Source organism: Leptopilina heterotoma, unplaced genomic scaffold, assembly GCF_015476425.1.
Source record: "Leptopilina heterotoma isolate Lh14 unplaced genomic scaffold, ASM1547642v1 Lhet_256, whole genome shotgun sequence".
Taxonomy (NCBI): domain Eukaryota; kingdom Metazoa; phylum Arthropoda; class Insecta; order Hymenoptera; family Figitidae; genus Leptopilina; species Leptopilina heterotoma.
The window spans coordinates 428213-453157 of NW_025110968.1; the positions used below are offsets into that span (position 1 = coordinate 428213).

At 29.8% G+C, this 24945-nt stretch overlaps 1 protein-coding gene across 4 annotated transcripts in view; it reads left to right on the plus strand.

Moving 5' to 3' along the window:
* Nucleotides 1–24945, plus strand: part of LOC122503292 (fibroblast growth factor receptor substrate 2) — a 102066-nt gene that overhangs the window by 8393 nt on the left and 68728 nt on the right. The window contains exon 1 of one of the 4 annotated variants that reach the window (XM_043613772.1): nt 15865–16135. The exons of the other annotated variants lie outside the window; for them this stretch is intronic. Coding sequence (XP_043469707.1) covers nt 16091–16135 — 45 coding nt within the window. The 5' untranslated portion in view covers nt 15865–16090. Of the gene's footprint in view, nt 1–15864; nt 16136–24945 lie in introns of those variants that run through there. 4 annotated transcript variants of the gene reach the window in all.

Here is a 24945-nt window from a genome sequence, read left to right on the forward strand (position 1 = left end):
AGGAATGACGGGTGAGAGGAATGACGATTTCAACATTTTTTAATTTTATTTAATTGACAAATAATTTTCCTCCAGCTTAGAATGCCCTATCATGTTTATAAAGGATAACTTTATGTGAAAAAAATTTGCGATCAATTTATATATATTAATATTGTTTTTATTAGGGGTGAGAGGAATGACGCTTTAGGTTGTGAATCTCTGCTTATGTCTCAATTTTAATTTTTTTAACGCAAAATAATGACATTTTTTAAAAAGTAACTTAAGAAATTAATATTAGAGATGTTAATTTAAATATTGATCACAATAATTAAGCAATATCTCTACCCACAGCAAAAATATTGGATAATATTCAACGAGTGAGAGGAATGACGCGGTACTACATGACAAATTTCATTTTCTATATTTAAAAAAACTACACGACATATTTTATTTATATTTTTGAAAATTATTCTTAAATATCATAACTTTTAGAAAAAATTAATAAAGTACCAATTTTCATGTTTTAAATAATTGTTTTACCTATTGAAAAAATGAAAAGCACTTAGATGACAGGTTAGAAAATCGATTTTGAGGTGGTAAAATATTTTAAAAATGTATTAAACAATAAAATTTTACAACTTTTTCTTGCAGAACATTTAGAAAAAGTGATAAAATAGGGAAATATGACTTGGTATTTTCCCAAATGATTATAATTATTTAGAAAATCTTGATTACATGCAAAATGAGGTTTTTTGGAGAATCACCCATTAATTTGCAGAAATAAAAACAGGGTGTACAGCTACCTTGAAAACCTTGAAAAGTACTTGAATTTTATTTGCTTCTTGAAAACCTTGAAAACACATTGATTTTGATGACAAAACCTTAAAAAATTAAAATTCTTAAAAATGAGATTTATTTCCTTGATGTTTTAAGTTGAATTCTCGTCAATATTTCAATTATCTTTATAACTATAAAAATTCTTCGCCGAAATTCAATTATATTCAGGAACTTTAATAAAATTCATTGCAAAATACAATTATTTTTATAAATAACAATATTCATCACAAGAATTCAATTATTTTAAGAATTAATTAAATTCTTTGCAGAAATTCAATTATTTTCCAAAATTTTTCTTACTTCGATGGTTTTCAATATTCTACTATTTTAATAAAATTCCCCGAAAAATTTAATTATTAAATAAAATTTTTTTTAAAAATTCTACACAAACTTTCAATTATTTAAAAAAAAAATTGTTACATTAGTTCAATTATTTCAAATGAATTTACATAAATTTTTTCGCAAAAATCAGTTGTTTTAAAATTTAGCATTAAATTCTTCGCAGTAATTCAATTTTTTTCAAAAGTAATAAAATTCAATTATTCTCAAAAATTTTAATAAAATTCATTACAAAATTTTAATTATTTTTAAAAATTTTTCTTAATTCAATAATTTGTATAACAATTATTTTAACCCGTTGACTGTCGCTGACGCATATATGCGCAAAACAAAACTGGCCAAAAGTGTTTCATGACGCATATATGCGCAACTTAAAAAAAGTGATTAAAAACTTCTTAAATGTTCCTGAAACCGGTTACTCGGGGGTTTTCGAGGTCGCTGATTACGAATATGACGTTCGTTTTCCAAAATTCAAAATGGCGGATCCAATATGGCGGACAACAAAATAAAAAATTGATCAGATTGACTTGAAACGTAGTACTCGTGGGTTTTTAGGGTCGCTGATTTCGAATCTGACATCAGTTTTTCGAAATTCAAAATGGCGGATCCAAGATGGCGGAATTTTTCCAAAATTCGTCGAATTCGCTTGAAACTTGTTACTCGGGGGTTTTAAGGGTCGCTGATTACGAATCTAACATTAGTTTTCCAAAATTAAAAATGGCGGATCCAATATGGCGGACAACGAAATAAAAAATTGATCACATTGGCTTGAAACTGAATGCTCGGGGGTTATTAGGGTCGCTGATTACGAATCTGTCATTATATTTTTTCTAGGGTATTTATCGAAATTCGATTTCACCAAAAATTATCATACTGATGTCATATTAACCAGTTTCAAACAAATTCAATAAATTTTAAAAAATTTTCCGCCATATTGAACCAGATATTTTGAATTTTGAAAAACTGATTTCAGATTCGTAATCAGCGACCCTAAAAACCCCCGAATATTCAGTTTCAAGCTATTATAAATAATTTTTTATTTTGTCGTCCGCCATATTGGATCCGCCATTTTGAATTTTAGAAAACTAATGTTAGATTCGTAATCAGCGACCCTTAAAACCCCCGAGTAACAAGTTTCAAGCAAATTCGACGAATTTTGAAAAAATTTCCGCCATCTTGGATCCGCCATTTTGAATTTCTAAAAACTGATGTCAGATTCGTGATCAGCGACCCCAGAAACCTTAGGGTACCAAGTTTCATAAAAATCCATTAAAATTTTTTTCAACACACTTTTGGCCCAAACAGTGGAAATCTCGTTGACAGCCAAGGGGTTAATAGAAATTCCAAAAAAATTCAATTATTTAAAAACAATTTTGATTGATGTTTCTTAAATAGATATTTTTTATATTTCTAATATTTTATCAATAAATTGTATTTAAAGTTATTTATGAATAACTGTTGTATGTAGAAATTATAAAATTGTTTATAAGTACTCTATATTTAAATTAGTATAAATGTTTACTAATTTGAATTAGTAACTGACTTTTTGCTTTTTAATTAGTAAATTTCACTAAAAAATTAGTAGAAATGATTATTTATTAGTAAAATTTACTAATTCAAAAGCAAAATGTCAGTCACTAAATCAAATAAGTAGGGGAGGATGGGTCAAGGATAGTTAGTGGCTGTATTGCTTAAACGGCTTGTTCAAATTAGTGGGTCATTCATGGTATTTTCGCGTCTTAACTCCAAAAGGTGATAGTAAAAATTGGAAGTCAATCTGCCACCATTTGCGAAGTTAGGAGTTTATTTTTAAAAAACACCTGTTTTTGAAAAATGTCAACGGAATCTTTGTCACGTTTTACCATATTGTTTTCTTTATTAGTGCTTCTGAATATTTATTTACGTAAGTGTTTTCCGCAGTGGAATTTCCTGCTGAACACGAATATCGTATTTATTTTCAATTAAATTCACGTTGTTCCACAAAATTTAGGAATAATTGAAATATGGGTTCCTTACTCCCCCATGGGTCAAGAATAGTTAGAGCTAGTTTGGCACGGAAGAATCCTGCTAATGCGACTGCAAATTTAAAAAAAATGTTTAATTGTTCTTTTTAGGTTGATACACACAATGGTGCGTAATTATATACGGAAAACAAAGCTTATTGACCAAGAAATTGCTAGTTGTCTGAAGAAAATTGGTTAAAACTGAGATTCAAGTTCAGACAAATTTTAATGCAATAATTAAAATTCAGAAAATGTTCAAAACATATTGTTAATACTTCAGATATCTTTCAAAGGATTAAAAATTATTTAATTAAAAATTAAATAATAAATTGTATTAGCATTTCAAATCATCAGTAAGAAAAAAAATTCGATAATTTAAAACACTTCTTCTGAGCTATATAAACTCTCACACGGAGAGAGATTCTGATGTTTTAATATTTCGTATTATTATATTAGTATTTAGTAAAACCGATTGCAATTTGGGGAAATCATGTACATTTATGAATTAATATTACCATTTTTAAGAAAGTTTATAATCAAATTATAACTTTGTATTATTCTGAAGTAATAGAAATTGAAATAGTCAATAATATAGTGAATTGGAAAATAAAAATAAATTCCTATGGGATAAAGTAACGGTGTGTGAATCGAAAATTGACTACCTTTTAAATAAAGAAAGAGCAAATAATTTAATTTTGTTCAAAGTGAAAGACAGTGCAGAGGAAAACGCTAATCTTCTCAAGACAGTGAAGTTAATCTTCGATAAAGCTGAAGTGAAAATCCTTGAAAGTGAGATCACCAGTGTGAGACGATTAGGAAACCAAGTGGGATCATGACCTATCCTTGTCTCCTTCAAAGATAAAAATGTTAAAACAACCATTTTCCAGAAGGCAAAAAACTTCCGAAATCAGAACGTTGGCTTCGCAAACGACATGACGAAGGAACTTCGAGAAAAAAGGAAAATGGAATACAACAATCTTAAAGAGGCTAAGACCCTTATGGAACAGCAAGGAAAAACGGCAATTATTAAAGGATCTAAAAATTATTATGGATAATGTCTCGTACGACATGACAGCCATTCAAAATTACTTTTTTCCTAGTCAAGTAAATCTCGGCGATGACCTAGGATCCAATGGGGATAGTGATGAATCTTTAGTCTCAGCTACATCCACAATCAATCGCAAAAGAGAAAGACCCTCCGGATCTTTATCGTCTTCTGAGAGGAAAATCACAAAGAAGACTAAAAGCTTAAATACGGATAAATCGATTAAAGATTACTGCACAAATAACATCTCTTCGCAAAAGAAGACTCAAAATAAACTGGAATAGCGCCAAGAAAAAGAGCAACCCACCAAAATATTTTTCTGGAATGCCAGGGGCCTGCACAATTTTTCGGATTTGGTACTTTTAATCAACAATGCTGATATCTTTTGTTTGAGTGAAACATGGTTCATAAATGATCCGACAACAAAAGTACTGAATCACCTGGATGACGTCACCGTAGATTTCAGCGAGGCGATCAAGACCGCGACAAGGGGAAGAGCGAAGGGAGGTCTCCTCATCGGCTTCAACAGACGTAAATATAAACACGAAACATTGTACTTATCTAAAGAATGTATTTTTGTCAAATTAATAACTTGCGAATTTGAATTTATTATAGGTAATGTTTATATCTCTCCAAGTAATGATATTATTTCTTTTCTATTAGAATTTGATGATCTATTAATTAGTATAATAAATAAATTTCCAAAGTTACCTTTTTTCATAGGGGGGGACTTTAATTCAAGAATTTCAAATTTAAACCAATTGAATAATGATATAATACCGTATAATTTAAAAATAAATGTAAATAGATTAAACTTTGATAAAAAGCTGGATAGCAGGGGAATAAAACTGGTCGAATCAATGGAAAGTAATGGCTTTATAGTTTTGAATGGAAGAACGATTAGTGACAGTCCCTCGAAATTTACATTTGTTAACGCACTAGGTAAATCTACGATAGACTTGGTGTGGACAAATTTCCTAGGTTTAGACTGGGTGACTGACCTTGAGGTTCGCACTTTTTATTCGAATTCGGATCACTTTCCGGCTATAGTAAAATTGACTAAAGACTCAGGGGAAAACAATGAAATTATTGAAAATGTAACTCTGAAATGGAAAAAAGATTCCTTTAACGATTATAAACAATTTATGAGTGAGCCCCCAACAAATATTGTATCTACAGATGTAAATATTATGGAAGGAAATATCGTTAATCATATTCTCGAAACGGCAACTAGCCTAGGAATGAGGACAAGAAAAAATGTAAAAAAAGATGTTCTAAATTATGGTATGATAACGATTGCATAAAATGTAAAAAAGAGTTAAAAGATTTATTAAAAACTTGTAAAAATAACAACTTTGAAATAGCGGCATTGGTGGTAGCGTATATTGAGAAAAAAAAGAATATAAAAATTTGCAAAGAACTAAAAAAGAATTCTATAAGAACCGAATACTAAATGACATAACTCTTGCGAGAGACTCATCCACTTTTTGGAAATTAATAAATAATTTTAGATATCGTGGCAGCCCGGGGGATGGAATCGATTTAGATAATTGGTACAACTATATCCAATCAACCTTTCCGAAACGGGTAGATATCTCGTCAGAGATCCTAACTTGTAGTAATCCGCGGCTCGATGCAGAAATAACATATCTGGAAATTAAATGGAGTTTAAAAAAATGCAAAGACGGTAAATCCCCGGGTCCGGATGGAATTCCCTATGAATTTTTAAAAAATCTTTCAGATGTTTGTATTGGTTATCTAGTTAGTTTATTTAATAAAATATTGGAAAAAGAAGATCTACCAATCACGTGCGGGGATACTTTTCTTAGAATGATTTACAAAAAGGGAGACAAAACGGACCCGGCGAATTACCGTCTCATCGCGTTAATGAATTGCATTTCAAAAGTATTCACGCAAACACTCGCGGAACGATTTGGAGGGTGGTTGGAGGAGAGTCACCTTTTGCCAGAGTGGCAGGCGGGATTTAGAAAAAATAGAAGTTGTTTAGATAATATATTTTCGCTTAATGCATTAATACAGTCCCGCCTGTCACTCGATAAGGGGAAACTTTTTGTACTTTTGGTGGATTTCCGTGGTGCATTTCCCTCGGTGACCCATGACCTACTCTGGGAAAAATTATATAGAATGGGAACCAATAGTAAATTAATAAATATACTGAAAAATCTATATAATAAAGCCAATGTAGCAGTAAAAAACTCGCGAGGTATATCGAAAAAAATAAACGTAACAAGAGGGGTCTTACAGGGGGAGGTCTTAAGCCCGCTACTGTTTGCAGCTTTTATCGCTGATTTTGAACAATTTTTGAAGGAGGAGGGAATCAGGGGGGTGTCATTAAACCATTTAATTGAAATTATTTTAGTTGCCTATGCAGATGATATCGCGATTGTGGCAGACTCGTGTGTAAATATGAAAAAGATCCTAAGAGCTTTAAAGAAATACTGTGATAAAAACTTTTTAGAAGTTAATATAAAAAAACCTCAAATTGTTATTTTTAAAAAAGGAGGTCACGCGCATAATCATAAGTATGGCCGATTCTTATATGATGATAAACAAGAGGTTGAGATGGTCTCTAGCTATGAGTATCTAGGCGTATTATTTTCGAATTCTGGAACTTTCATAAATGCCACCAACTCCGCTCTCAGTAAAGGAAACTTGGCTGTGGGAGCGACGGTATCGCTGATTAACAGATTAAATTTAAAAGTCTGGGACCCAGTAAACAAACTCTTCACAAGCTTAGTCAAAAGTACTGCATTCTATGCAATACAGGTTTAGGGCTTAAGATACCAGGAAGAAATCGAGAAGATACAAACGTCTTTTTATAAAAAACTATTATCATTACCGATGAATACCACGGGTTATGCGTTGAGACATGAATTGGGATTACCTAAATTATCTGTCGCTATTTTTAAGTTAACTCTGAACATAATTGAAAAGATTCTTTTAATGGGCGATGACCGTTATCCTAAGCTTTGTTTTCTACGTTTAAAAAGTTTGGCTCAAAAAAAAACCTTAAGAAAATTCAATAGGTGCGAACAAGTGGGACATTGGTTCGAACTTATAGGGGAGGAACCTGAATGGGAATCTCTGACGATCGATAATCTACAATCAAAAAAATGTATGTGGATAGAAGAATATGAGAATTTATTATTTGCAGAGGATTTAAATCGAATTTGTAAATCTGAATCACTGCGAATTCTGCCACAACTAACCCTGTGTAAAGGCCCGCAAAAATATTTACAATTAAAAATGTCTATAGATTTGATTAAATTATTAACTCAAATTCGGCCTTTAAATAAATTTCGTTTAAAAATAACAATTAATAGAAACACATATGGGTTGGAAGTGTCGGGATTCTGCGGTGATTGCGGAATCGAAACTGAAGATCTGTTTTATCATATTGTAATGAAATGCCCACATTATTTAGAAGAGGGAATCAAATATATAAGTCATTCACCAATTGAAGATAGAATCAGGGACGCTTTTTTGGATATATTACAATCTCCGCAGATTAACACTGTAAAAAATGTATATATCTTTATGAAAACTATTTTAGAAAAAATGAAAAAACATGTAATTTAGATTTTAAAATATTAACCTGAGACAACCTCTTTGTATTGGCTAATAAGCCATAGAACAAATAAATTATTATTATACTTCAGATATCAATATTGAATAGTCTAAATCGAATAAAATAAAGAGAACGAAAATTTACTGATTTTTTATAACATTAGGATTCTTTAACTATGGTGCTGGGGCAAGGATAGTTAAAAATTTTTGTTTACTTTTTCATTCGTATCTCGTAGGGATTTGAATCTACAGAAAAATATTGTATAGCAAAATTATAGTCAAATAACCAGGCTTTCCAAAAATACTTTCCGTTTGCAGATACATATTCAAGTTTGGCCGCTAGATTCGAAAAGGTCTTACCTAACTATCCTTGCCCCATCCTCCCCTAATCATTTTTATGAATTCAAATTTAGAGAGTAAGTAAAAATTTACTTGCAATACTCTTATTGAGGAAAACTAATAAACAGAACTTACTCTATTATACTCAATTATAAATAACAAATATTTTGAAAATTAGTACCCTAAAAATAAACCTTGAAAAAAATTATTTTGGACCTTGAAAACCTTGAAAAGTCCTTGAATTTTTTTTAAAGAATCGTTGGACACCCTGAAAAAGTATGTTTAACGACCATTCTATTTCATGAAATTCTGCCATGTCTATTTTTCTCAGTGATATTGTTGTTTCAATTTTGTTGAAAAGTTTTAAAAAATATTTAAATTTTTTCCATTTTCTTTTGCAATATTGCTACAATCTTGGAGCAACAATATTAACGCACAAATTTCAAGTAACATTACTGCAATATTGCATGATAATGTTGCCATGCACGGTAACCATTCCGTGAAATCTTATGAAGGTGGGGCATTTCAAGCTTGTAGCAACAAATCAGAAACATTGCTAACATTTATTGATAACATTGCAGAAATTTTGCCGCAAGGTTACGTGAATCCTGCTTTGCGCAAATACGAATTGGAACTATGTTTTAATTCTATTGAATTCGACAAGGCTCTATTGAACTGCCGAACCTTTAATTCGTCCGAATTCATTGAAGTAGTTATTATTCTAGTTTGCTTTTGAACATGGTTGTCATTCATTTTTTAGTTTGACCAGAACGATGTGGTTAATGCATACGATCTAATTTTAGCATAGATTCCTACAAATCGAGTATAAACAGCGGCGTGCTTTTTAAGTATGGACCATGTTCATACACTGAAAAAAAATTTGGGCATAATGTGCTTTTTACTCAGGCCATTTTTGCTTTTGAACAAAAGCAATTGCTTTACGTGTATTGCTTTTGTTTTTAGGCAAAAATTGACTGAGTAAAAAGCACATCCTGGATATTATTTTTTTCAGTGTACTACAAAACCGTTTCACCGACAAATAACAATCGCAAGGAGAGCGATTTTCTAATAAATTTTATTATATAAAAATTTAATTATTTGCAACATATTATACACTGATTCGAAAGAGAATTTCATGAACTTTCTATTGCTATTTTTATTTTTTAAAATTTCTCTGAATTTCATTGAGAAATTCCTGTTTGAAAGGTTAAACTCTTAATATCTGAAAACCCTACTGAAAATTTTCACATGAGATCCTACATGGGATCTTACGTGGGTTCTTATACAAAAACCTGTATAAAATCCCAGAGCCCACGTAAGAATCCACATGGGATCCCATGTAAAAGCACATGTATATTTGGGACACGATTTGGAGCAGGAATTCGTGTGGGAATTTAAGTTTGTGTATCTACATAAAAATGCATAAAAATTCTACACGTCCGTTAACCGTCAACAAAATTTTATTGACGTTGCCCAGCTCTTACCACAAGGAGGTCGACGTGCAAAAAAGCCACTTTTTTATTTTATTTAAAATATTTTTTTTTTGGATGCCTTGAAAAATATTGCCACTATCATGCAAAGTGCAACAAAAGGACACAAAAATTGTGCTTTCAATGTGGCATACATATGTGCGTCACTTGTTTTCAATCAAACCACATGTAGTGTTAGTCTCTTTTTTATCATTGTATAAAAAATGTCATAATTATATAAGTGTCATAATTATCATTGATTCAGATTTAGAGAGCAGAATTAAGATTTTATATTATTTACTTAAAAAAATATTTAAATATCAAAAAAAAAATTTTAAATAAAAAAAAACAAACAAAATTTTTAAAATAAAATATACAAAAGTAGCTTTTTTGCACGTCGACCTCCTTGTGGTAAGAGCTGGGAAACGTCAATAGAATTTTGTTGACGGCTAACGGACGTGGAGGATAAACATAATATTGTTCTGAAGTCAGATTCGTAATTAGCATCCCAAAAACCGCCGAACGACCATTTTGAAGCAAATACAATTACTTTTTAAAAAATTGTCCGCCATATTGGATCCACCATTTTTAAATTTGAAAAAGTGACATCAGATTCGTAATCAGCATCCCCAAAAACCCCCGAGTAACTATTTTCAAGCGAATCTAATCACTTTTTAAAAAATTGTCCGCCATATTGGATCCGCCATTTTGAATTTTAAAAAAGTAACATCAGATTCGTAATCAGCATCCCCAAAAACCCCCGAGTAACTATTTTCAAGCGAATCTTATCACTTTTTAAAAAATTGTCCGCCATATTGGATCCGCCATTTTGAATTTTAAAAAAGTAACATCAGATTCGTAATCACCGACCCAAAAAACCTCCGAGTAACCATTTTCAAGCAAATTTAATCACTTTTTAAAAAATTGTCCGTCATATTGGATCCGCCATTTTGAATTTCGAAAAAGTGATATCAGATTCGTAATCAGCGAACCCAAAAACACCGAGTAACTATTTTCAAGTAAATCCAATCACTTTTTAAAAAATATGTCCGCCATATTGGATCCGCCATTTTGAATTTTAAAAAAGTAACATCAGATTCGTAATAACCGACCCCAAAACCTCCGAATAACCATTTTCAAGCAAATCTAATAACTTTTGAAAAAAATTACCCGAAATTTTTTTTCGGCCTTTTGCATTTTGGAAAAATGGCCATTTTCATATCCGCCATCTTGAATTAAAAAAAAGTAATTATGTATTTTTATAGCTGAGAGTTCGAGGACGCGATATTTCGTGCTTTGGAGACCATATTCTTTAGTTTTCCATGTCAAAATAATAATTGAAAAATTTTTTTTTCGTAAAAAGTGTGTTTTTTGCAATAAAATTGTTATAAATTTTTTTGAGATAATTATAAACAAATTTTAGCTTCATATTCAGAAAGAGCGACGTCGGAAATGGTATTTCCTAAAATTTTTAACTAATTATTTCATACAAAATAAGAGTCGTGAAATCATGGTACATTTTGCGTCCTGGTGGGCGTTAATGCGTTAAATATTTCAAATATGTAATAAAAAATAACGTTAAAAAATCAAAAACATTCAATAAATTGAAATTTCTTCTAAAAAGTGACTTTTCTCAAAACCGAAGTAATCGATTTTTTTCTTATATTAGAACCTCTGATGAATAAAGAAATTTTTCCAATTTATGACAATGTGGTGTTTTTTAGGGTTAAAATGATATTTAAAATTATGTCAGTCGTTAATTTTCTAGCAAGTGAATAAAACTGTTCAACGACTGACATAATTTTAAATATCATTTAAACCCAAAAGACCACCTATTTAGCATAAGTGGGAAAAATTTCCTTAATATCAGGGATTGTAATGAAAGGAAAAAATCGAAAATCGATAACTTTGGTTTTGAGAAAAATCACTTTTTAAAAGAAGTTTCAATTTATTTAATGTTTTTGATTTTTTAACGTTATTTTTTATTACATACCGTCAACTTGGCCTATTTTGTGCACCAAATAGCGTTTTTTGACTCAATGATTTATTCAAATTCAGAATTAAACGGAAAAAGAAAATCAACTATTGATATATGTTGTGGACATTATTCTAAAGATTTCCTATTAGTTGGGATAATTCGGATAATTTCGGTACTGCTCGACTGGAATATTCGGCTAATCTCGGACAGCTTCGTAACCGCTCTACGTCAGCCTGACGTCAGCCCATAGCCTGCTATGGCCTGCTACAAGGCTGGTCATAATTTTTATTATAGTCGATAATACTATTCATTACTAAATTAACAATTTATGTAATTCTTCGATAGTATTTAGTATGATCATCTGGTAATACTTTTTACTATTGCATACTTTCTTACTTATAATATAAAAATTTCTTATTGACCATTTCAATTTCTATTACTTCAGAATAATACAAAGTTATAATTTGATTATAAACTTTCTTAAAAATGGTAATATTAATTCATAAATGTACATGATTTCCCCAAATTGCAATCGGTTTTACTAAATACTAATATAATAATACGAAATATTAAAACATCAGAATCTCTCTCCGTGTGAGAGTTTATATAGCTCAGAAGAAGTGTTTTAAATTATCGAATTTTTTTTCTTACTGATGATTTGAAATGCTAATACAATTTATTATTTAATTTTTAATTAAATAATTTTTAATCCTTTGAAAATTCTCACAATGTATGCCTAATGTAATCACATATCAAATCTTTTGTGAAATCCTATGTGAAATCTTATATATGTAACATGAAAACCCATATGAAATCCCATATGAAATCCTATATGTATTCTCACATAGGATTATAGGAATCCATGACGATTTTTATGTAGATACACAAACTCAAATTCCCACATGAAATCCTGCTCCAAATCGTGTCCCAAATATACTCTCTAAATCTAAATATGTGAAAATTCACATATTTGTACGTTATAAGTCGTCCTCTCGATCAATAAGTGCATATACACTTATAATAAGTGAAATTTCACTCAGAATAAGTGAAAAATTCACTTATTTATAAGTGTATATGCACTTATTGATCGAGAGGACGACTTATAACGTACAATAAGTGAAATTTCACATATTCAGATTTAGAGAGTACATGTGCTTTTACATGGGATCCCATGTGGATTCTTACGTGGGCTCTGGAATTTTATACAGGTTTTTGTATAAGAACCCACGTAAGATCCCATGTGAGAATTTTCAGTAAGGAACACCCCCTCGTCGATTTTTAACAAAATTATATGAAAATAGAGCTTAACTTTTCTAGTTTCCATTCTTGTATAATATATTATGTAAATTTAATGGGATTAATAGAAAAAAAAATTATTTAAACACTGAAAAAAGAGTATTCTAACTTTAAGAATATTCTACTTGACGTAAGAATATTCGCCACTTAAATGGGCGGCTAGAATATTTTCTTATTGTAAGTAGGGAATATGCTTTAAGTAAGAATATATTCTAAAAATCTCTTACGAGAATATGTTCTTAACGTATTAAGTCGTACTTCTTAAGTATAATATTATACTTCTATAATATTCGTTCTTCTTCTATAATATTAAGAATATTATATTCTTGAATTTATAAGCACATAATATTTTTGGGTTTCTGGAAATAATTTTTTTCATTTATAATCTAAGTAATAAATTTTCAATTAAATAGACATAATTTTGGAATTATAATATATGTCAAAAATATGAAATTTGATAAAACTATTTGATATAATCAAAATATTTTTTGAGTTAAAAAAATATTTATTTTTTAAAATAAATTTATCCGAAACAAAATTGTGGATAGAATTGTCTAATAACAATATTTTTTATTATAATAAAATTTGGTCGGTCAAAATTATATTAATAATAATAAGAAAAATAGATTGAACAACTTATTCATGTTAAACAATTTATTTTGTAATTACAAAAAGGTTCTTAATTCATAAGAAAAACATTCAAATTGTAATCCCGAAGACAGTTGTGACTCTTCTGTCTTTTGTATGTAAAATAATTAAATAAAATGATAAAATCACAGTTTTTGGTTATATTAACAAAAACAAACAAATACAAAATTGACGATTCTAACTTAAATTCTATGTTTAAGACAAAGGTAACAATAGATTATTTAGATTATTATTATTACTATTTTTACAAATAGATTAATTTAATTATTATTAAAAGTATTATTTACGTAAATTTGACAGGCTTCTGACTTACACGGAAAGAAAAAGTCTAAAGAATATTTTAATGTTTGTATTAAAAAGTTGGACAAGAGTTACTTTTTAAAAATGTTTCAATACTGTATCTCTAATTAATATTCATAACAATTACAATACAGGTTAAAGAAAATAAAGACAAATATGAATAAAATTTGGATCAATATGAAATAAATTACAATACTGTTTTAAAATACAAAGCCTTTCTATGAAATATTTAATCCTTACATTCATTGAAAGATTCTTAATACAGTATAGTAAATATGTTGAATCAATATAAAGTAAATTACTATACTGTATATAAATGTAAAACCTGACAATGAAATGTATAATAACTTATCATACAGAAAATTTATTTTAAAAAAATTTATATAGTTTACCTTTTAGTTTTTAAATTTTTTTAAAGCACCACGTATCTTGATATTGCACCCAGAATTCATATACTATAAACTCTGAACATTTATTTATACTTAATGATAGTCTACCTAACAGAAAATCTACTAACGACTGGAATCGAACGCACAACCCTAATATTAATAGAACGCAACCCTAACCAACTAGCTACGCAACGCACGCTGCAGGTGGTCCTTCGATACTAGAAGACATTCTCACTGTGAAAATGTATGCGCAGCAGACTACTGCGCAACTGACGCGTGCGCGATTCTTCAAAATATTTCATACAGTATAGTAATTTTTTAAACTTGTCTGGAATACACATCTGAACTCATCTTTCTTATAAGTATTAAAATAATTTTACTTCTGTATATTGATAGTTTCAAAAAATATAATAATAATTTTACGACAATTAAAAACATTTTTTCTATTATATGAGAATATTTATAATCTATAATTTTTTTAATACATTTCAAACGTTTTATCATACGCAACATAAAGTTTCTTAGACATCTTGAAATAATTTTCAGGAAATCAAATAAATATTATAAATTGTTCATCTTGTCAAACTTTTCTATAATATATTAGAATATTCTTTAGACATTTTCTTTCCGTGTATCTACTAAAATATACTATTTACTACTTTTTATACGATTTGCTACAACTTGTATACTTTTTTAGATTTGTGACACTAAAAGCTACTTATTCTCTTTTTTTTAAATTTGCACTACATTAACTTCGCTGATTGTTAAAAAAAGAAAATTATCCTCAAAAATTTTAATAAAATTCTTTGAAAGGATTGAATTATTTTCAAAAATTTTAAACTAATTTTTCGCAAATAATCAATTATTTTTACAAATAATTAAATTTTCTGAAATTCAATTACTTTAAAAATCTACTATTTCAATATAATTTCACAAATGAATTTAATATTATTTACAGGGCTCGAACTAGGTCTGTAAATTTGCTTGAAGTCCGTAAAAGTCATTTTTAAAAAAAAAGGTCTGTATAATTTGATTGAAAAAAGACGAAAAATCTGCAAATTGTACAATATAATATGAAGAATTTTAGAGAAATTACAAATGATTGCAGAAATTCAATTATTTTCAAAAGTAATAAAATTGTTCGTATAAATTAAATTATGTTCAAAAATTAAAAAAAATTCTCTTTAAAATCACAATTGTCTTTATAAATAACAAAACTCTTTTCCGAATTCCATTCTTTTCAAAAATTGTAATTTTGGTCGCTAAAATTGAAATTTTCCACAAGATCTAAAATTCATCGGAGGAATTCAATTACTTTTAATAGAATTTTAACAAAATTAAATAGGCTTAAACTCTTTTTTTTAAATTAATTGATTTTCAAAAGATTTTAATAATTCTTTGAAACAATTCAATTTTTTCAATAGTTTTAATAAAATTCTTTCGCAAGAATGTATCTCTTGTATCTTTACTTTGAGGTTAAAATATACATTACCTGTCAAATTTACGTAAATAATACTTTAAATAATAATTAAATAAATCCATTTTTAAAAATAGTAATAATAATAATAATCTAAATAATTTATTATTATTAATTACAGCCAATTTGTTATCTGACGGGACAAATACTAAAAGCCCGCTGACGGGCCAAATAGACACTCTGCAAAAATTCCAAATCTAACCTCTCTTTTGAGAAAGCATGACTAATAAGTTAGTAGATTTTGTTAATAACTAAATACACTCACATTCAAATATGTCAATCAGTTCCTGTTATCCATTATTATTAAGCCACTCTGTCACTGGATTCATTTTTAATAAAAAAACACACAAGATTAATTAAAATTCAACACTGCGTCGCACACACCATAAAACCAATGAAATGAATGAGAAATCGAAGACGCGTTATGGCGACCGCAGCACGCTCTATCGTAAGTATATTTTCTTAACTTGCTAAGAAGGTATTCTCAAAACAAGAATATTTCTTTCTTCGATAAGAATATAATGTAGAATATTTCTTTAAAAATATAATATACTTAAAAATAGAATACTCTTTTTTCAGTGAATTCGCAAATTTTTGAAAAACTTGACAAATGGTACGAAGTTAAATTCTAACCCATTTAACTTCGTGCCACTTGTCATACTCTCTAAATTTGAATAAGTGAAATTTTCACTTTTTTTATGTGTGAACCTTTTTCTCACTTATTAATAAGTAGAATCTACTTATACATAAGTGAAATATTCACTTTTTTATGTGTGAACTTGTTTTCACTTATCAATAAGTGAAATCCGCACTTATGTATAAGTGAAATATTTAGTTAAAAAGAAATTCATCTGCACATTATATTACAATTTATTATTTATACCTACTTTTAAATGTTTAAAAACAATGTTTTTATCATTTCAGTTAATATATTAGAAATTTTTTATTTTATTTAATTATAAAAATTGTCATTTAAAATTTAATAAAATTTTTAAAAAATATTCAGTTAAATATTATATTAACAGTAATCTAATAACTAACTTTTTATTTACTAAGTATTTATATACATATATATAATAAGAGAAATCTTAAACAAAACGTTAAAGTAGAACACAATAAACTAACTCTTTATAAGTATCACCCAATAATTTTCTATGAGTATAAGGCAACTTATTAAGTGGCATTGTAGTGTTTCTCGTTGATCATCAAAGTTAAGCGACATTGCTTGCGGTTAATACACGGAAAAAAAAAGTTCACGAATCTCTCGTGAACTAGTATATCACTTTTGGATGGGACACAAAATTTTAAAATTTTCATTCACTTTTGATTAGAAATGGCGAACGTCAACGAAAAACTGAAACAAAGTTAATGAATTTTTGATGAACTGTTAATGAAGAGTAGTTCGTCAAAAGTAGAGGTACAAGTTCACGAAAAAATCGTGAACTCGCGAGTGTCAGTAGTATGCGCAGTTCGTAATGCGCATCAAATATGGCTGATCAAGCATTCATCATTCAGTCGGTGTCATCGGTGTTTACATTCGGGAAAATTCTTTGATGAAAGTTATTATTTAGAATCAGTGTTTTTTATTACTTAGTGAATATTTTTGTTTGCTAATTTCCTTTTTGAAACAAATAATTCATAAAATGAATTAAAAGTTACGATAAGGGACTTTTTCTACTTTGCACGGTCCTGAGTTTTACATCAGACAAAGCTAATCGTTTCGTTTGTCGAAGGACAGTGTATCTAGATTTAGCCGTGGCGGTTAGTTGTTAGAAATATTATGTTATTGGGTATAGGTACTAGGTTCGAATCCCGTGAAGCGAATTACGAATTTTAATGGCGATAAAATTGTGTATTCTGTGTAGTTGGATGCGTAATAGGCGTCAAGTTATCAAATAAAGTGAAATACTATAAAAAAGTAGTGTCTGGAAATTATTTTTTCTTGTTTTTAGAATTTTTTAAAAGTTCACGAATTTTTCGTTAACTTTGACGAAAAGTTCGGAAACCGTACTATGTTTCTAGTGAAGGAGTTGATGAAATTTTGACGAACTGTGTTTGTTGATTTTCAAGAATTTTGTGTCCCATCCAAAAGTGATATACTAGTTCACGAGAGATTCGTGAACTTTTTTTTTCCGTGTATTAAGATGGGTGACGGTTTGGGAATTTAGCTTAAAAAAGTTGAAAAATTGATATGTTTATAAGTTTCAGACTGATAATGAGAAGAGAAGAGAGTGTTAAATAGTTGATAGTAAATAAATTTTTATTTTATATAATATTGTTCCTGATTATTTATTTACATTCACTTCTTAATGTCTGAGTATTCACTTATCTCATAATTGAATATTCACTTATTCATAAGTGAATATAATTAACTTATTAATAAGTGAATATTCACTTATTCTACGTGGAAGAAATTTGAAACATGGAATAAGTGAATATTCACTTAAAATAAGTGAAATTTCACTTATTCCGATTTAGAGAGTACTTTTCAAAAACACATTTTTTAAACAATTTTTTTCCTATTGATCCCATTAAATGTCCATAATATATTATACGGGAATGGAAACTAGAAAAGTTAAGCTTTATTTTCATATAATATTGATAAAAATCGACGAAGTCGTGTTTTGAGATATTAAGAGTTTAACCTTTCAAACAGGAATTTTTCTATGAAATTCAGAGAAATTTAAAAAAAATAAAAATAGTAATAGAAAGTTCATGAAATTCTCTTTCGAATCAGTGTATAATATGTTGCAAATAATTTAATTTTTATATAATACAATTTATTGGACAATCGCTCTTCCTGCGATTTTTTTTGTCGGTGAAACAGTTTGAAATGATATATATATATATATATATGTGACGCTCCACGAAAAAAGGGACCTTATTTACTCTTGTCATAAGGTCCCTTTTCTCGTGGAGCGTCACATATATATATACATACTAGGGGGGCGTCGCCCCCCTGCGCGCTTCGCGCGCCAACCCCCTATCTCTATTTTTATATTTATTTTAATTTTTATAAATTTAAAGTAATTTTTTCTTAATATCAATGCATCTTAATAAATTGCATACAATACATGATAAAATACACATAGATTTTGACGTAATGTAATAATCGTTATGGACCTTTTTTATATATATGTCAAAAATTAGATTAAACTTTGACATATATTTTGACCCATTTTAACCTATAGGTTAAAAAGGCGTCAAATTTTACATAGATTTTGACGTATCATAGATACGTTTATTGTCCTTTATTGTCCCTTTTTAAGTTGTAGTTAAATAAAAGTCAAATTACACATAGATTATGACGTAACTAAATGAGAGAGTAAAAATAAAACGTCAAAATTAGGTCAAAATTATAGGTGTAAGAGCAAACACCATTTTAAAATTACCTTACATTGTTAGGTCAGATGCCAAACTTCACCTCATCATTAAGTCTGCGCGCGGAAATTGTTTGACAAATTTTGACGTCTATGTCAAAGCTGCCCTCAAACTTGACCTAAATTTTGAGGGTAGCGGGAATTCTTGGTCAAATTTTGACGCCTAGGTCAAAGCTGCCCTCAAAATTGACCTATATTAACGTAATGTGAGGCCGTTATTTATCCTCTTTTTGACCTATAGGTCAAAAAATAGGTCAAATTAGACATATATTTTAACGTAATGTGAGGCCGTTATTTATCCTCTTTTCGACCTATAGGTCAAAAAATAGGTCAATTTTGACGTCCCCTTCGGGATAGGGCGCCCTTACAGAATCTTGAAACAGCGGCGGCGGCGATATCTTTTTGTAATATAGGTAGATATAATATATATATATATGGGGCATTCCACGCCAAGTCGGACACCTTTTGACTTTTGCATCTCCGATTTTTTTCAAATATTTTTTTTCTTTTAGTGCTCGTTGAAATGAGCTACCATGATTTTTTTCAAATTTTTTCATCAAGCGGTTTAAGAGATACAGGTTTTTGAAAAATCACGTTTTTTACGTAAATTTTTTTCTGAAATGCTTAAACTCGGACAAAAATTGATCAATTTTGACGTTCGATATATGAAAATTTTTGTTTTTACACGGAGTTTTTGATAAAAATATTAAAAAATTTTTTTTTTAAATTTACCAAAAAAAATTTAAATTTTAAAAATAAAATTTAATTTTTAAGAATGTATGTATCGATCGATTTTTTTCAAAATTTTTTGTGAGAAACTGGTACTAAATTAAGAATTTTTAAGCATAGTCTGATGATGGGCAAACGATGGGATCTATTTGTTTCTGATTTTTCAATTTTTATATTTATAGCTAAAAGTATGAAAAATGAATGAATTATCGTAAGAATGCGATAGAGAAGGACAGACAAAGCTCCTGTCCTCTTCTATCTCATTGTTTTGTTATAAGTTCACGTCTTAAGATTTCATTGTGCGTTCATCCGCTACATCTCAAACCTTTAAAATATTTAAACGGTCACGAAATTAAATGTTTTTCTACATATGAATATGCTTTCTCAAAATTACAATAAAGTAATTAATATCCTGAACGTCTTGTAATTCATTTTTCATACTTTTAGCTATAAATATAAAAATTGAAAAATCAGAAACAAATAGATCCCATCGTTTGCCCATCATCAGACTAGGCTTAAAAATTCTTAATTTAGTACCAGTTTCTTACAAAAAATTTTGAAAAAAATCGATCGATACATACATTCTTAAAAATTAAATTTTATTTTTAAAATTTAAAATTTTTTTGGTAAATTTAAAAAAAAAATTTTTAATATTTTTATCAAAAACTCCGTGTAAAAACAAAAATTTTCATATATCGAACGTCAAAATTGATCAATTTTTGTCCGAGTTTAAGCATTTCAGAAAAAAATTTACGTAAAAAACGTGATTTTTCAAAAACCTGTATCTCTTAAACCGCTTGATGAAAAAATTTGAAAAAAATCATGGTAGCTCATTTCAACGAGCACTAAAAGAAAAAAAATATTTGAAAAAAATCGGAGATGCAAAAGTCAAAAGGTGTCCGACTTGGCGTGGAATGCCCCATATATACTACCGTCCATGAGTATCAGGACGTCCCTTTTTTCATGAGTGGAAAAATGCTTAAAACGTAGAAAATAAGAATGGCAAAAATTTTTCGTATTTTTTTCCTGACAGCTAATGAAATTATAAAAAGACTGACACCTGATCGAAGAATTTTCGTTTACTATTCTGTCAGATACAGAAAAAATACTGCATTTTGCATGCTTTTCGTAACTTTTTAATTTCTCGAAAACTAATTAACTTTTTTTAGCGTTCTTGGTCTTGTTTCAATCTCTATTCAATGTAGAATCTAAATTAATTAATCGTATTGTGATATAAATTTTTCCAAAAAAATTTTAAACTGTGAAAGTCGGATAAAAAATTTTTGAAAAACAGATTGACACTTTTTCAAAAAAAAAAATTTTTTTTAAATTAAATCCTCTATATTATATTAAGTTAATGTACGACCGACCGACCGACCGACTCACACCTCTTTCTATTCTGTCTAACTATCTTTGAAAATACTTCACTCACACATGTCCAAAAAACACATACCCATGAATGTTACACATATACACAAAACACATACATGTCATGTCACGCATGCGCAGTAGTATCCCATGAATGTCACGCATGCGCAGTAGTGTTCTATCAATGTTACGCATGCGCAGTAGTGTTTTATCAATGTCACACATGCAAAGTAGTATTCTATCAGTGTCACGCATGCGCAGTAGTGTTCTATCAGTGTCACGCATGCACAGTAGGGTTCTATCAATATTACGCATGCGCAGTAATGTTCTAACAATGTTACACATGCGCAGTAGTGTTATATCAATGTCACGTATGCGCAGTAGTTTTCTATCAATGTCACGCATGCGCAGTAGTGTTCTATCAATGTTACGCATGCGTAGTAGTTTTCTATGAATATCAAGCATGCGCAGTAGTGTTCTATCAATGTTACGCATGCGCAGTAGTGTTCTATCAATGTCAGACATGCTCAGTAGTGTTCTATGAATATCAGGCATGCGCAGTAGTATTCTAACAATGTAACGCATGCGCAGTAGTGTTCTATGAATATCAGACATGCGCAGTAGTTTTCTTTCAATGTCACGCATGCGCAGTAGTGTTCTATCAATGTCAGACATGCTCAGTAGTGTTCTATGAATATCAGGCATGCGCAGTAGTGTTCTATGAATATCAGGCATGCGCAGTAGTGTTCTATCAATATTACGCATGCACAGTAATGTTCTATCAATGTTACACATGCGCAGTAGTGTTATATCAATGTCACGCATGCGCAGTAGTGTTCTATGAATATCAGGCATGCGCAGTAGTTTTCTATCAATGTCACGCATGCGCAGTAGTGTTCTATCAATGTAACGCATGCGCAGTAGTGTTCTATGAATATCAGGCATGCGCAGTAGTTTTCTATCAATGTCACGCATGCGCAGTAGTGTTCTATCAATGTCAGGCATGCGCAGTAGTGTTCTATGAATATCAGGCATGCGCAGTAGTGTTCTATCAATGTCAGGAATGCGCAGCAGTGTTCTATGAATATCAGGCATGCGCGCAAAACACCCACACATGTATACTCAACATATACACTAATCACATGCACATGTATACTCACACATGTACATAAATTATATACACATGTATACTGACTCATGTACAGATATAAACTACTGCATATACACAAATCACATATATAGATTTAATAAACGATTGATAATATAAATTGTTGAATTTTTTAAGGTTCGTTGATGCACGTAGTGTCTGTTGAAATTTTTTTAAATATACGTAAGTACCTCACTCGCTAATGCTGCGCTGTCTGTGTTGTAAGGGAAATTATTTATTTACTTGTGTATTTACTTATTCCCAAGTGCGAAATTAAAAACGGCCCAAAACTGGCCCAGTGACGGCATAGTCAGTGCCTACTCTTGGCAGACAATAGTGGCCCGACTGTCGGAAGGTTAACCGCGGTAGGCCGTCGGCAGCCAATCATCGGCCGATTCTCGGTAAACATTAATGGCCCATTATTGGCTGCCATTACTCCCCAGTGTTGAAAAAATTAAAAAAAATATATTTTTTATTTAATTAACTAATTAATTCATAATATTTATACAGTTTATTTCCCTGAATTAATCGCAAACTTACAAATATTTGAAAAATTCTTACCGCTCGCGGGGATCGATACCTGAACCTGACGCACCACAGCCTAACACTTTGACCACTCTGCTACTCTGACGTGAAGTCGAGGAAGCAAAAGGGTTCTTATAAGCTACACTACACTGGCCGATACTGTGCCATTATTGGGCCGAGCTACGTCCCAATATTGGCAATTATAATTTACCATCATAGATACAAAATGATAGACATTAATATGGCATTCCTGAGCCAAGGTACGTCCCAATTCTGGCAATTATAATTTGCCACAAAATGTTTTCCATTAAAGTGCCACTATTGTGCCATTAATAGGCCGATCTTCGTCACATCACTGGCAATTGTCTTTTGATATTAAAGATTGATCAACTTTGCCAATATTGTGCCATTATTGAGCCAAGCTACGCCCGAATTCTGGCAATTACAATTTGTCATCAAAGATACAAAATGTTTGCCATTAAAGTGCCACTAATGTATCATTAATGGGCTGATCTTCGTCACATCACTGGCAATTGAATTTTTCCTTTAAAGATTTATCTACTTTGCCAATAATGTAATGTAACTACTGCCAATTCTCGGCAGACATTACTAGACCAATTATGGGCCGTTTTTGCAGTCTTGGCATTTCGCACTTGGGTTTATTTGTTTGACAAAAATCAACAATAATTTTTTAAATGGATAATCAGTGAAAAATGACTTATATTTCTGTAAGTGTAATTTTCAACTGACTTTTAGTAAAATTATTTGTTTGAAAGAAATTTACAATAATAAATAAATCACAATAAAATAACAATCAGTGAAGAATGACTGATATTTTAGTACTTTTCAACTGATTTTCAGTAAAATTCCACTGATTATGAATCCAAAGTCACTTTTTAAAAATACAAAATGGCGAATCCAGGATAGCGGACGAAAATGAAAGATTTATAAGAGAATACGTAAAAATAACATTTCGTATAATGTACAATGACAATTTTTTAAAATGTCACTTCATAATTTTTGTCTTATTACACAATGATTTTAAATAAAATAATTTATATTTTTATAAATATTAATAATTTTTTACATTTTCTAACCACTATAAGGTTTTAATTTTGTAAATGTTCAAGCTCTAGTTTAGAAAGAAAAATTTATATTATTATATAACAATATTGTCTAGACTTGCAAAAACCCAAAGTCTAGACAAATTTGTCGTAACAATATTGTTACAATATATATTGTAACAATATTGGTGACGGTGACGTGCGTAAGAATAGTGCAGTAAAAATTTAAAAAAAACATTTCTCAAAAAAATTAATAAAATAGCATTTTTATATAGTTTACGAGATAAAAATTCCTGAAAAAAAGTGTTGAAATTATTTGATTGAAGAGCGTTCACAAATAATGTCACGCAATTTTTCGGGATTTTATAACCCCCCCCCTCCCCCTGTCAAACAAATTTCATGCAATTTCACATGTAAAAATACATTGTGTCACGTTTAGTAGAGACCCTCCACCCTCCCCCAAAAAACGTGACATCATTTATGAACGCACCCTTGCAAATATCTGGCAAAATATTAAAAATTTTGTAAAACTTTTTGGCACACTTATTTAGGACCCTAAACACTATCAAATTACAAAGTACCGAAGTATCACGGAATATAACCTTAAATTTAAGGGAATATAGCATTTCATATTCGGAATATTCCAGTGGAACGTTCCAGAGATCTGAAACCCCAGTAGCACGTAATATTGGGAACATTCCAGCAATATGCCACGACATTGAGGCAATATTGGTAATGTTAAGGCAATGTTCTGAATGCGCTGTAATATTACGTGCTACTGGGGAAGTAATATTAAAATGTCCGCTGCACAGGAATATTCCAAGATAACATTTAGGGAATGTTCCACGATTATATCGAAGTAATATTCCAGGATGATGTTGAAGGAATGTTCCACCGTAATATTAATGGAATATTCCAGGGTGATGTTGAGGGAATGTTCCTAGATAATATTAAATATGTTGAAAATACCATTGAAAATCGTTTTTACTAAAGAAAGAAGATAAAGAGAAAGAAAGTCAAATTTTTCCAAAGTATGAGATTTTGG